This window comes from Augochlora pura, chromosome 6 (genome assembly GCF_028453695.1).
Source record: "Augochlora pura isolate Apur16 chromosome 6, APUR_v2.2.1, whole genome shotgun sequence".
NCBI lineage: Eukaryota > Metazoa > Arthropoda > Insecta > Hymenoptera > Halictidae > Augochlora > Augochlora pura.
Window position 1 is genome coordinate 1,994,760 of NC_135777.1, and position 14,324 is coordinate 2,009,083.

The 14,324-nt window shown below is 42.4% G+C and overlaps 1 protein-coding gene across 1 annotated transcript in view; it reads left to right on the forward strand.

Annotated features, from left to right (window-relative positions):
- Positions 1-13,216, forward strand: part of LOC144471082 (disintegrin and metalloproteinase domain-containing protein 10) — a 275,894-nt gene extending 262,678 nt beyond the window's left edge. Inside the window, exons 12-16 of the mRNA XM_078182798.1 lie at positions 160-327; positions 6,558-6,685; positions 7,525-7,639; positions 9,004-9,138; positions 11,884-13,216. Of these exons, the coding sequence (XP_078038924.1) occupies positions 160-327; positions 6,558-6,685; positions 7,525-7,639; positions 9,004-9,138; positions 11,884-12,555 (1,218 nt within the window). The 3' untranslated portion in view covers positions 12,556-13,216. The remainder of the gene's footprint in view (positions 1-159; positions 328-6,557; positions 6,686-7,524; positions 7,640-9,003; positions 9,139-11,883) is intronic.
- The last annotated feature ends 1,108 nt before the right edge of the window (positions 13,217-14,324 follow it).

Here is a 14,324-nt window from a genome sequence, read left to right on the forward strand (position 1 = left end):
TGTTCACCGAGTTTGCTCATCAATTATCGGGTAATATTTTAATGTAACCGACATCAGCGGAGCGACGGAGGAGTTGAAATGCTCGCGATGCATCGACCATTCCCCGTCCACCCGCGTCCAGTTGCTGCGGGACACTGTGTTGTTCGTTTCGTGTTTCAGGGTCCCTGCTGCACATCGGGCTGCACTCTGCGCAACGGCGATAAGTGCAGGGACGACAACGGGTGCAGAGACGCGAGCTTTTGCGACGGTCGTGGTCCCCAGTGTCCGCCATCCATCAGCAAACCTAACAAGACCATATGCAACGACGAGTTCGTCTGCTACATGGGGGTGAGTGTACACATTTCTATGCCCCGCCCCTGCCCCCCTCTCCGCCACCCTCTATCCGGCCGCAAAGTTCCACGTCGCGTCTCTTTGGACCGCACCTTTTCACGCGGCCGTTGATGTACGAGCGGAAGTTTACGAAAGTGGTCAATCCATTTGCTTGTCAGATTCCGCGGCCATCGAGAAACTTGCGTGCACCGTGGATCTTTGCGATCGCTGATGTCCTCATCGTCGAAACACCGCGAAGAACGGAACCTCTTCTCGCGCACGCCCTGTAACAGCGTCCGTAAGAAGCGAGGTGCAAGAAGAGATTCTGTCATAGCTGTAGCAAACATTTTCCACGTCTTTAGAGCGATGGTGAACTGTTAACAAAACCTTCCGCAAAAGTGATCTTGACCATGTCTTTCGAGGTCAAAGTTTTTTTATTATTAAAAGGTACCATTTACTCTGAAGCAACCGTTTTCCTAAAATACAGACAATGGTGGTCGTATTGAAATTGGAGCACAAGCATGGTTGCTGTGTAATGTTAACCAAAATGCATCTGTCCTTTGGATTTGAATAAGATTTTGTAGATAATTGTTTTCCCAAAATAGGAAGGGAAGTTTAACTTCAAACGTTTAGGTTATATAATTATAATTCATTTCTTATTAGCTCGATTCAATTTTTATTTAACCCCATTTTTTATTTTCAATAATGCGCGGTGGCAAATGGTAGAATAATTGCAATCTCACTGTTGATTTTTATAGTATGTCTTAACTGCGATATAATAAGTAGTTTAAGAAATAAAATTCTTCAAGTTTGCTCTTCCCAATGAGTGCAATCAAGTAATTAATTGATTTACTATAACAGTAGAATTAATTACTCTAATAAATAATTCAATTAATTATTCATAACAATATTCGATCTTGAAAGCATACGGACGAATATGTATTAAGAGATCCCCATCGATCTAATCTATGATATACGTCCATGGTATACGTCTATGGTATACATCTATGGTATACTGTTCGACTTTTAAAATCTTACATGATTCGAGTTCAGATCGGTGTAAGCCAGATCGGTTTCTATCTTTAATAAAATTAGATTGGTTTTGTACGAAAGGACTAACTAAGAATATAAATATATAGATTTAGTTTGTTTAAATAATTGTGATTAAATATATATATTTATTATATATTATATATTATTATATATACTAATAGTATATACCTAACTATTAGGTATACGTCTATGATATACATCCATGGTGTACGCCTATGGTATATGTCTATGGCATACGACATAACAATTTCTCACACCCTGCAGAAAAAAAACCCAGCTAAATAACACCCCGGCCCCCGGTTTCGCAGCCGCGCGCGGAAATCTTTCCGCTTAGAATATCGGGCCGCGGAGGCGTCGCTCTAATAAAGACTTAGCCACAAGCCGGACGAGGAACAACGAGTTCGCCGGAACAGTTCCGAGTCCCCGTTTCATCAGGCTCTACGAGCGAATTTATGAAATCGTTGTAGCGCCGACGACGACCCCGACGAAATTACTGGCGCCAATTTACGATTTCCCTGAGACAATGCCCGAGACTAGCTCGGCTAGTTTCTTATTCATTGGATCCGCCGTCGCCTGGCCGTCGTCTCCCGCGCGCGGTCCCAGCAGAAAATGGTAGCACCAATGTACACGCGAGATCAGATCAAACTGTACCTTTAAATCGACATATCACAAATCGGAATAAGCTCTTTTTAATCAAAATAAGATTCAGTACAAACTATACATTTTTGCCAATAAATTGACAGTTTGTTAATTCCAGTAACGTGAAATTCTGTTGTTCTGGAATTGATAAATTCTTCGAACGCACTTTCAGGAGTAGCTTATTGGTTAGCAAAATGATTGGTTACCAAAGACAATCGATTCAAAATCTAGGAACAAATCTAACTGAAAACGCCGATTAATTTTCGAAAAGAAAAATATGAAACAGATCATGGCTTGAGCGGGTTGTACTTCAACGATTTCTTCAAACTACGCTGATTACTATGAACCAGTAAACGGTTCTAACGCGTTATCCGCTCTTATAGTATTGAATTGTCCAGAGATCCAACTCGCAACTCCCGTCTCCATCCAGCGAATTTCCTCCGAAAAAAGCGTCCGTTCTGGGGATCAGCTCGAGCGATCAGCAACGCGTTCAAATATCCATTAGTCGTCGATTGTGCCTGGCAAAAAGATCCGGCGGTGCTCCGCGAATGAAACGAACGGGGCTTTAGGATCTGTTCGGAGAAGAATCCCCGGGGGAGCGATCCCGAGCCGTACGCGTGGCGTTTTCGTACGCGCTCGCCTCGTCCTCCGCCCGTCTTCCTTCGCCTGTCCCAGGAACCGTGCCACGGGAGTTGGATCCAAGGCTCGGGGGGTCTCCGTGGAAACGCATAGGCAGAATGAAACACCCTTCAGCCGTCGGAAGCATATTCATCTGTCAAGAAACCTCGAGACGACCGATCGAGTCGGCGCGCTGGCTGAACCGCGCTGGGAATACAGACGAGGGTTCCGTCGCCGTTTTTCCTATTGCCGGCAGACGGGAACGATGCGTCATTGTTTCCTGAGAAATTCGGGTCCTCTGCCATTGAAATTACTCGCCAGGCCGATCATTTTAACCCTTAACCCCTTGCACTGTAAATACGAGTCAGACTCGTGCTGAAGATTTTATGCGAGCTCTACTAGATATGAATATTATTAATTTCTTCTACATCGAAGTAAAAATGAATTCTTCTGTCGTCAAAGTATAGAAACGAAGGTAAATAAAGACAATTCAGGAAACAAAAATTCTCTGGTCCTATTAGGAAAATTATTAAGTACGAATAAATGCTAAAAAGACTCTCAGTCGCCACTGCGTTTCGCGCGGCAGGACGAGTGGCGAGTGAAAGGCGACACGTGGTGTTTATGTTAAGATAATTTGCATGTAAATTATATAATTGTATACGGGGTGGGGCAATAACTATCGTCACCTCAAATATCTTCGAAACTATAAAGTTTCACAGAAATATTTGCTGAAGCAAAATTGCACAGTACGAAGGTGGCGATGAGATTGAAAGAACGTGTCCTATTTGGTCTCGTTATAGTTCGAATAATCTGACGAATTTTGTTAACAATTTTCATTTAGGAAAATATTAGAAACAGAAATGTTGAGGCATCGCTTTAATTTTAGTATTATTTAGTATTTTCATTAGCGTGTATCGACGTATCGACTGCTGACGGTTGAGTTTGTCGATTGCCTCGATTTTCTCTTCTCTTACTTTTTCTCTTTTTCCGTTTATCTCTTTTTCTCTCTTTCTCTTTCTTTTCCTCTTTTTTTCTGCTCGTCTCTTTTTCTCTCTTTCCCTTTTTCTCTTATTCACTTTCTCTGTTTTATCTCCCTCTGTTTTTCTCCTTCTCTCTTTTTCACTTTCTCTGTTTTCTCTTTCTCTGTTTCCATCTATCATCCTTTCTCTCTCTATCCCCCTCACAAGATATCGACAACTACAAAGAGTCGGCCGAAATCGTATCCGCTTTTTCCCAAACAATCCATAACTAATTCCAAGCTAAGCCACCATTGCGACAAAATTTATTTTACGTCAGATCGCCACAGAAGTCATCCCTCCCCAGGCACACCAGCAATTCTGTATCACCAAAAAAATGCAAAACTACCAAAACATCCGTACAATCAGAGATATCTAGCGAATCGCTTTACCACGGTGCTTGATAGGCGGGCGATCCGCGAGCGCTTCCGTCGCGGGCAGAGACGAGGAAAAATTTCGTTTCGGCTCGCCGCGGTCGATGGTAGATACGATGATTAAATAGACGCGGTTGGTAAACGCAACGTTCCATGAACTAAGAACATTACATCCCGGGCTCATTGTCCGCCGACGGCGCGGAAACGCGGAAGCAAATTGCGACCGGCAGCTGACTATCCCCGTCTCAACCATGCAGGTATTGTACTTGCATATTAGAAGGCGGGCATGTCGGCGGTATCGATTCCTGGCCCAGCAGTGCATACCGTCGAACTGTTGCACGTGTGCGGCCGAAACGCGTTTTCCGCTTGGCCGACTGTAATCGAATGTTTCTACTCGCAGCTGCAACCGGAAGAGATGACTCTGACCCGACCGTGCGGCGGTGCACCGCGCGCGTGCTCTATGCCGTTGCCGGCAGTGGCTGCAGCCACCGGGGCTTTTTGTTTCCAAAGATAGCGTGTAATTATGTGAGGCTCGCCCGGCCGCGATACGGGCCTAATTCTTCGATAATTGGACGACGCGGAATCGATGCGATACAACGCCGTGGAAACGACCGTTCCGGAACCAGCCGACCCATCCGAACCCATTAACGGCGTCAATAAAATCCGGGAAACAATCTTGCTCGGGATAATTAGATTTTTATTCGAACCGTTCGCTTCCACGGACAACTACTTGTCGGTTACCGTGCTCCGCGGACTTGTATTAGAGGAAATCGTTGTCGCGAGAATAAATTGTCTTATTGCAATTCGGGTACCATCAGATATTAGGGTGTACCGTTAAGTTCTTTCCGCGCTAGGCTACGTATAATGTCGAGAGTACGCTCGATGGAAATCCACGATATAGTGTGCCGGAGATAGTGGATGCTACTAGCATTCCCAGGAGAACGGTACGTAATCATTTAATCAAGATGAATCGGAATGAAGTTTGGTTCCACAACAATTGACGGAAACCAAATATTTGAACCGCGTCATTCCACTCTATTCCACTCTGTTCCATATTATTTCACTCTGCTATAACCTATTTTACATTATATTCTACTCTATTCCACTTTAATTCACTCTATTCTGCTCTATTCTATATTAGTTTCTCTATTCTATTATATTATATTATATTTCTCACTTTATTCCCCTCTATTCTGCTCTATTCCACTCTGCTCTACATGATATTCTACTCTATTCCAAGTAATTATATTTTGTTACACTCTATTCCACTCTATTATGTTCTATATTATTTCGCTCAGCTATAACCTATTTTACATTATATTCTACTCTATTCCGCTCTATTCTGCTCTATTCTATATTAGTCCCTTTATTCCCTCTGTTATAGCCTATTCCACTCTATTAAACTCTATTCCACTCTATTGCACTCTATTCTGTTCTATTCCACTCTATTCTGCTCTATTCCACTCTATTGCACTCTATTCTGCTTTATTCTACTCTACTCTACATTATATTATACTCTATTCGAAGCAATTCTACTTGGTTACACTCTATTCCACTCTATACTACTTTTTACACTCATATGTCATATAACATGCTACATGTTATATATTTATTATCACATTTATATGTATATTATATACTTTCTAAGCATTCTGTCGATATATGTGTATACAGAGTTTTATACGTCGCGTCTACATAAATATTTATCATACCACCCACCCAGTAATTGATAATAAATTACGTATGGAAATTGTTTAATACTAATTCTACAATACCAAATCTGGATAAAAGATATTTTTAGTCAACAAAAAACAAAATAACACAGCAATGCTTCAACATAGTTATATATTATTTTAGCAGAAATCAATTCCTCTTTCCATTCTTTTTAAAAGAAAATCACCGAGATGGTTAGGTGAAAAATTCATTTTTCTTAGTCACACCATGAAACCAATAAAACGGCATGACGCGGAAGTAAGGAAAAACGAATGGCAGAAAGGTAGCGCAACGTACTCGAGCAAAGTGTCGGATAACGGCAGGGCCCGTAATATCATCGGCGAAGTCCGTTCCGCGGCGTTCCGGACCGCTCAACACGCGAATGCACGCGAATTCATACCCAGGGAATCCTTTTTTCTCCCGAACCGGGTTTCCGTTTGGCGGCACAATAAAAAGAGCGAGGAAACGATGGGCTGCGAGAATGGGGGACGCGCGCTGTCAGCGGCGCAGAAGAGAACGTTCTGGTCGAAGCGGAGGACGTCGAGGCGAGCACCCGTCGCCCGACGATACGCGGGCATGTGTGCCTTGTTGCAGCGGCGTGCTGGCAAACAGGCCGGGATAATTTCGAAAATTACTTTCGCGGCGCAGAGGTGTGTTCCAGGGTCTCGCGAACGGGGCAAGCGGCTGCGTACAGACGCGGCTCGTTCGCGAATAACGTTCAAGTCCTCGGGTTTATCTATCTTCGGCGGCGGCCCCCCTCCACCGGAAATTACCTCGTATTTAGAGGTTTATGCATGTAGGCTGACACTTTATCGGGCTCTCGCATTGCTTCCAGGAATGCACCGGCAGCATTTGCCTGGCTTATGGCTTGGAATCCTGTCAGTGCATCGCCGGCCCCGAGGATCCTCCTACCAAGAGCTGCGAACTCTGCTGTAAATTGCCGGGAGAGGATCAACCATGCCTGTGAGAGAGAGACGACGATCATTGTATATACACGCGGTTTCCGTCGGGGGGCGAGTGTCTGCGTCAGTCGTTTCGCTATGGGAATAGTTTCTACGTCCGTACGCTCCACGGAACGGCGCGCCGTGTCTCTCCCCGCGCGAAGAAATTAGAACCCAAAGCGATAACCGCGCGAACACGTTTGATCGATTACATCGCCGGCTATTTTCGCACAGTCACTCCATGCTACCACTCGGCGTGACTCGCGCCATGGCGGGACCTTCGACCTTGCATTCCTTATGCACTAAACTACATAGTGAACCGATCGTCTCCCTAACTATATCTCTTGGTCTCTCGACTTACGTGCACTCGTAACGAATGCTTGACAAAACCTCGTCATACCTTCTACTCCAGACTGCACAGAGAACCAACCATCACCCTAATTTCACCTCTTAGTCTCTCAATCAAATGTAATCGTACCCTATTATATAATTTTCCTAAGAATAACCAACTAAACTGTATCGTCCTATTCATTTATTTTGCACCTCCCTAGACCACATCGCAAGAACCATATATTCTTACGCGATAACACTTGTACCGCGAATTTTAACATAACCTGTACCGCGAATTTTATGATACCTTAAGCTCAGTCTCCACTGAGTTGGTGGTCTCCTCTCGGCCGGAAATTTTAAGGGCGATAAACGGGCGAGGGTTGAACGGCAACGTCTCGCGTCTCCGGTTAAAAATCGATCGAGATTTCGTAGAACGATGGTGGTGTGACAGACGCTCGCCGCGGAACAGTCAAACATAGGGGCGCGGATCAGATAAGCCAGACATCACAGGAGACCCGTTCCCTTTTGCAGGTCGTCGTTCGCATGGAACTCGGCGCCCTACGATGTTCCTGACATGCTGTCGAAGCCAGGCACGCCGTGCAACGACTACAATGGCTATTGCGACGTCTTCCAAAGATGTCGAGAGGTAAGATTCTATCCATGCCGCCCGTACCAGCGTACTTGACAACCAGAATCACGGCCGACTTGAACGCGATCAATCCGCGAACCGTTCGTTCTTTGCGTTTTGCAACATGTTTATTCCTTTGTTGCGCCAATTATTTTAAGACCGTGATAAACCATTGTGAAAACTTGTTTTTCAGTCGTGCGGTATTTTCGTTTCGCAAGATTTATTAACGGCACGTCCAATACTGCTCCCAGGACTTTTAAATATTATCGGCGGACTGCGCATGTTTATGCTAAATTTATATGTCGAAATATGCAAAATATATGCAAAATTAATGCAGGATGTATTCGGGTATATGAAATACTTATGCAAAAAGTCTGAAAACTGTATGCAAAGTTTTTTACTATCCGCACTATTTACTGGTAGTACATATTATTTACTGCATATTGTTGTTACTACTTCTACTACTACTGTACTTGCTGCTATTTACAATATTTACAATTAGTTTTACTATAATCTGTCGATTAGTGCCCTTTTATCATGTAAAATTAAATAAAAATGAAAGAGGAAAAAGTTTTATAGTTATTTTATGTTTAATAGAACAGTGTATATAAATTTTCCATAGTTATATTATTTCTCGAGAAATGAAGCTGATCTTTAATTTTTTATATGAAATGCTATATATTTTTGTATGTAATATGGAAGCGTATGTCAAGACAAGTTCGCTCGTGTACTGTATTGTAGTGACTTTTAAGATCACTATGGCTCATGGCGGTGAAAGAAAAATATAGAGTATTCCATTTAAAAAATTGAAGGGAAACCACCTTCACTTCTCAAAAAATAATATAAACATGCAAAATTGACGCACGCTATTCTATTGACCAGAAAAAAACTATAGAACTCTCTCCTCTCCCATTTTGCTCTGATCACAATAATTCTCGGAAAATGGAAATCAATAATTGGTAACATCGTGAACACCCTGTATATAGAAATAAAACAAATACGTGCACGAAATATGCAATATGCAAAGCACATGCAATATGCAAAATATGCGATGAGCAAAATACACGATATGCAAAATTTTCAGAAAAGAAATTATATTTTTGAAATCCTTTAATGATAAAACAAATTCCTCCCCGACACCCATAAATTTCTTCTCTCTCCCATGAGCATATGCGTCGACGTAAACATTCGCAGTCCGATTATCATAATCGGCACTGTCGAAATGACTTTAAAAGGGTTAACACGTTGACACACGTCGTCAATATTCATGGTTTTCTCTGTGACGCGACGTCTGAAATTTAAAAAGAAATTAAATAATTATGTTCAGTTTACATTATCGAACTGTTATGTTTCAAAGGGTTAAGATGAAATCTTGATTACAGGTGGATCCGAGTGGACCATTGGCAACGCTGAGGAGGTTGCTGCTGTCAGATGCTAGTTTAGCGAACTTCCAGAGATTTTTGACCGATTATTGGTACATCGCGGCGATCGTTCTCTTTCTTCTGCTGATGATTTCAGTAAGTAAACCCATATACGTACTTACATTAATTTTGTCGACAATTAGTTAAAAGTGGTATCGATAACAAAAGACATTCATCTACTGGAGAAATAATTGGAAACACCATAAAATAGTGTCAGGATTTTATTGTGGAATGCGCGAAATTAAGAGTAATTAAAAAGAGTAATCTATCTATAGATTGACGTAACTTTATACAAAACCTTACACATAACCGTGGCATATAGATTGACATAATTTTATACAAAACCTTATACAAAGCCTGACATAACTTTATACAAAACCTTATACATAACCTCACAAATTACTTGACATAACTTTATACAAAAACTTATACATAACCTGAGATATTACTTGACATAACTTTATACAAAACCTTCCACATAATCATGACATATAACCTGACATAACTTTATACAAAATCTTATACATAACCTGAGATATTACTTGACATAACTTTATACAAAAACTTATACATAACCTGACAAATTACTTGACATAACTTTATACAAAAACTTATACATAACCTGAGATATTACTTGACATAACTTTATATAGAACCTTATACATAATCATGACATATAACTTGACATAACTTATATAAAGCCTTATGCATAATCTTGACATAACTTTGTCCAATGCCCGGAAACGTTCGAGCAATCCTCGAAGCAGCAGAGATCCGTCGCGGGCAGAGAATAGCTCTCGCGGGTGATCCATGCGTGACAAGTTAAAAGCACCTTCCCGCCGCGGAGGGACGTGCCATGAACGCGTTGAATATCCGTGTAAAACCAATTACGTGTCTTGTCAATTAAAAAGTTGGGCGGAACGCGCAAAGGGGCCGCCAGGCCGTCCACGGTGTCCCCGCGAACGCAATTGTCGCGAGCGCGATTTTATTACCGGGACTTTCTGTTTCCCTCGTGGATCCCTCGGAACGCCCGTGTACACGTTCGACCGTGTAACGACGAATCGGTCAATTCGATTTTCGCCGGTGCAAATTTTTTTTCCGCGAGCCCGAGGAAAAAGCGCGAGCGGACTAGTATACAACCATTAACACCAGCAACTTTTAGCCAATGGAAGGAAAATTAGTTACCCGCTTTGGCTTCTACGAAATTAAATATAAAAACGGCGCCGCGTATATAAAGAGTTGCAAAAGTTCGGTGACAAGCGGACTGCAGATTTTCTGCAAGTGTGCAAAAAATATGCAGCCGCGATATAAAACGGTAGAGAGACGAAGAGAATTTTAGTCACTTTTTTTATTATATCTCGTATTCGTTTTGGTTCATTCATATTTGGACGACGGAACATTGTTTACCATTTATTTACGATTAGGTTTCATTCGAACGTTATTAAAACTTCAGACTAACGTTAGTCCTTTTATTATTCTATATTGTATATTATTATTTATTATATTGTATATTATAAAATTAAAATTTTGATGGAATTTTTGTTACTCTAGATCCAAATCTATATATACATATATATTCACATAAATACATATTCAACAATTTCCAATAAAACCTATTTTACAATTTCAATTACTATAAAATAGAATACATATATGCATCTATGCATTGAAATTGTAAAATAAGTTCCATTGTAAATTGTTGAATATATAAATATCTATAATATATGCATATCTTTATATAAAAGGCAATTTTATTTAGTTATTATTATAACAAGCTGATATTGCTATAAAAAGTTATAAAACACGTTTTATTTAATTCAGTTAATATGTATGCGTTAATATAGAATATAATAAGTATGTGTTAACAAGTTAACACGAACCAGTCACATTTACATCATGGTACATTTATCGTTAAACATACCCGGCGTCGCGTGGGAACATTTTCGGTACGGCAATTAAACGCGGGAAGATGTCGCGGGAAATATATTGTACATTCGATCCCACGCAACTTGGCCAACTTCCGATCTGCGACGCCGCCAAAGCAGCAGGAAATTCATCCGGAGATAGGATTAAAGCGGCGACGGTAACACGAGCCTGCGACGAATTATATTATAAACCGTATCCCGTGAGAGCTTCCTACTGCGACAACGTAACCATAAAGGCTTTTCTTCTGCGACGAGCTCGCGGCAAAATATGAGAACGTTGGGAGACGTAGCGCGCGACTAGGCGAGCAAAGTGAATTAATTTTCATTTCAGCGACAGCTGAAATTGTTCCATTTCCACCTTTAATCCTTGACGAAAGGTCGAGATACGTTTCTGAAATTCGATCAAAAAGTCCACCTGCCAGTATCTGTAGCGTTTCGAGAATTATGAGGACAATGGTACTGTAAGATATCCGAAAATTTACTCGCAATCGGAAGCGAGAGATTCCTGAGACGATTTAAAGCAATTCTTTCCTTTACGAACATTTTCTGCGAGCCACCGTTAATGAATTATTGACGAAATATAGTGACCAATGAAACGCGAGATCAACTGACGCGAGGTCAGCTGACGCGAGGCGGCCGAGCCAATGAGCGCAACTTCAACCGCCTCGCGCCAGCCGCTCTCGCTTCTCGTTCGTCCCTTTTTTACATCAATAACTTGTAAACGATGGCTCGCAGAAACATTTTGTAAAGGAAAAAGTTGCTTGAAATGACTTTCAGCACCTCGCTACCCATTTTCTAAGACATCCTACATATTCGTCCAATTAGGGAACAAGGAACATCCACCTAAAGCGATCGTTTCAACGATTCTGTGACTGTATCAACAAGTAATCGCTACATGACCCGTGTTATTTCGCAGGTGTTCGCGATACGTTTTCTGAGGCAACGGCGCATCAGCCGCGTGAAAATTCTGTCCACGTCGGAGGACCGGCCGAAGGCAGCCAGCCAGGCCGCAAACGCGACGGACGAGCCGGCGAAGGAGTGTTCGTCCGTGCGTAAGATCCAGTCGATGGACATTTCGCGGCTGAAGAAGCGGATCGTCGAGACGATGAAGAGTATCGCGTCGACCGGCCGGAAGAACGAAGCCTCCTCGGAACCGGGCACGTTCCTCGGGAGGATCTGCCGGTTCCTGAGCCTGGACAGGAGCATGGCGGGCACGGAGGAGCGATCCTCGAACGAGGTCGAGCGCCTCTACAAAACCGGCGACGAGGAGAAGAAGGACGTGGCGAGGAAGGAGCTGAGGAACGAGAAGTCCGAGGATCCGAGAACGACGACTGCCGGATGGAGGCGGATCTGCTTGCTGCTCTTTGGTAGTCCGGCCGGCAGTTCCTCGGGCAACAAGGCCTGGAGAAGGAGCGCGCAGGTCGAGAAACTCTGCACCGGCTCCAAGACCATCGTGCACCCCTGCCGCAGGGGCGACAGCTACCAGACCGAGCCCCTGGTCGCGCCAGACTCCCCGGACACGCCCAACGAAACCTCCGAGACGAGGATCCAAACCTCCGATCTGACTGGCTTGCTGGCAGACAGTTAGTCTTCTGGACTGAAGAGCTGCCGCCGTTTCGAAGCTCCTTTTCTGGCTTGGAACGCTTCCGGATCGACGATTCCGTCGGGTTACCAGCAAGCTGGAGATATCGGGGAACGGTGCCGCGATTGAACGCCTCGACGAATCCAGTTCGATCTCCCTTTGGGTTCCCGTGCGGCGAAAACGAAGTGCCAGAGTGTTTCTATTGTTTCGTCTGTCGCGGGATGTATGAAATAAAAGACAGTCTTTTGTCGCGGAATGTGCTTGAACGTAACAGCCAGAGGAACGAGTCGTTTGTGGTTCCTTTGTTTCGAGGGATTTTAACGTATTTTTGTGATCGAAGCTTGCTGTACTTAACCCATTAACTGCCAAATTTTGTTTCAATTTTTCATGGAAAAATTCACGTGTATGCGTAATATGTATGTTACGTGATTATATGATTATATTCAAATTACGGTTTATTGTTGCGGTATTTTATACTTTTTAGAAAGATCCAAATGCGGATTGCGAAGAGAAATAAAAATTAATAAGGAACAACATATTTCTATAGTATGAGTTATTTTATATGTTCTGAATTATATGTTTCTGTATGGTATTTAATTATAACACTTTACCGTCCATAAATGTTTCTGTTATTATAGAGTTATTATAGGGATTAATTCTATTAACAAGTTCATATTTTCATAATGTTAACTCTGAACAATATTTACGCCATCTATTTTATTTATTTTATTAATTATTATTTATTTTATTAATCTAATCTTTAAAGAATTGTATAAAAATATTGGAGATTACAGTAGTTCAATGTTAAATTTCCGTTTCAATTTTTACTTTATTTATTTCATTAATGGCGAAAGGATATCTATTATTGAAAAGATTATATAACAATATTAGAGCTTACAATAGCTCAACGTTAAATTTTACTTTCCACTATTATTACATTTCGTCGATGACTACTATTGAAAACATTATATAATAATATTAAAGCTTACACTAGTACAAACCGACACGTTTATCTCAATAATACAAACAACAAATCTATGAAAATCGGAGGTCAAAAGCCAATTTATAGACAACCGGTCGGTAAAGTGATAATATAAAAAACAAACCCCCAAAAATATCATACCCCGAGTGCAATAATTTCATCGGACACGACTCGCAAACGCTCTCGAAATTTTGTTCGCCCGTGAAAAAGAAACGAAACAGAAAATACAGAGCCTCTGTTATAAACAATATCGGCTGAACGAAATGAAATTAAACTGTCGAACGCACACGATACATTCTTCGCGCCAAGCGGTGCACGTAAAATTCGAAACTCCCCCCAAAACGTGGATCGTGGCAGTTAATGGGTTAATAAATTGCCGAAAGTTTCCGCAGACGAAGGGTCAGCGCGCGTCGGCCACGGTTTCGTTTGGACAACCGCAATTCGAACGCGAATTTCCCTTCGCCCTTACCGACGCCCCCCTCGCCCCCCGGTGAAACTCGATTCGCGGCGAACAGCCTCGCGACAAAAATGAATGGTTCGGGCGAGCAACGGCGTCGGGCGACGGTGATTTAAGTCACCGGGACGACGGCGTGTCGCTTCCGGAAACTTGGATTGTAATTTTCGTCGGCGGAGGAGGTGCGGGTTTCCCGGAACTGTGTACCGAACTTAGGTCTAAGGAGACAATATTTTATCTCCGCTCGTGTAATAAAGGGATCGATTCCGGCGGGAACCAAGCGTATTGAGCGGCCGAGTTCTCCGCGTGTAAATATTGTACAGACTCTTGTACCGCTGT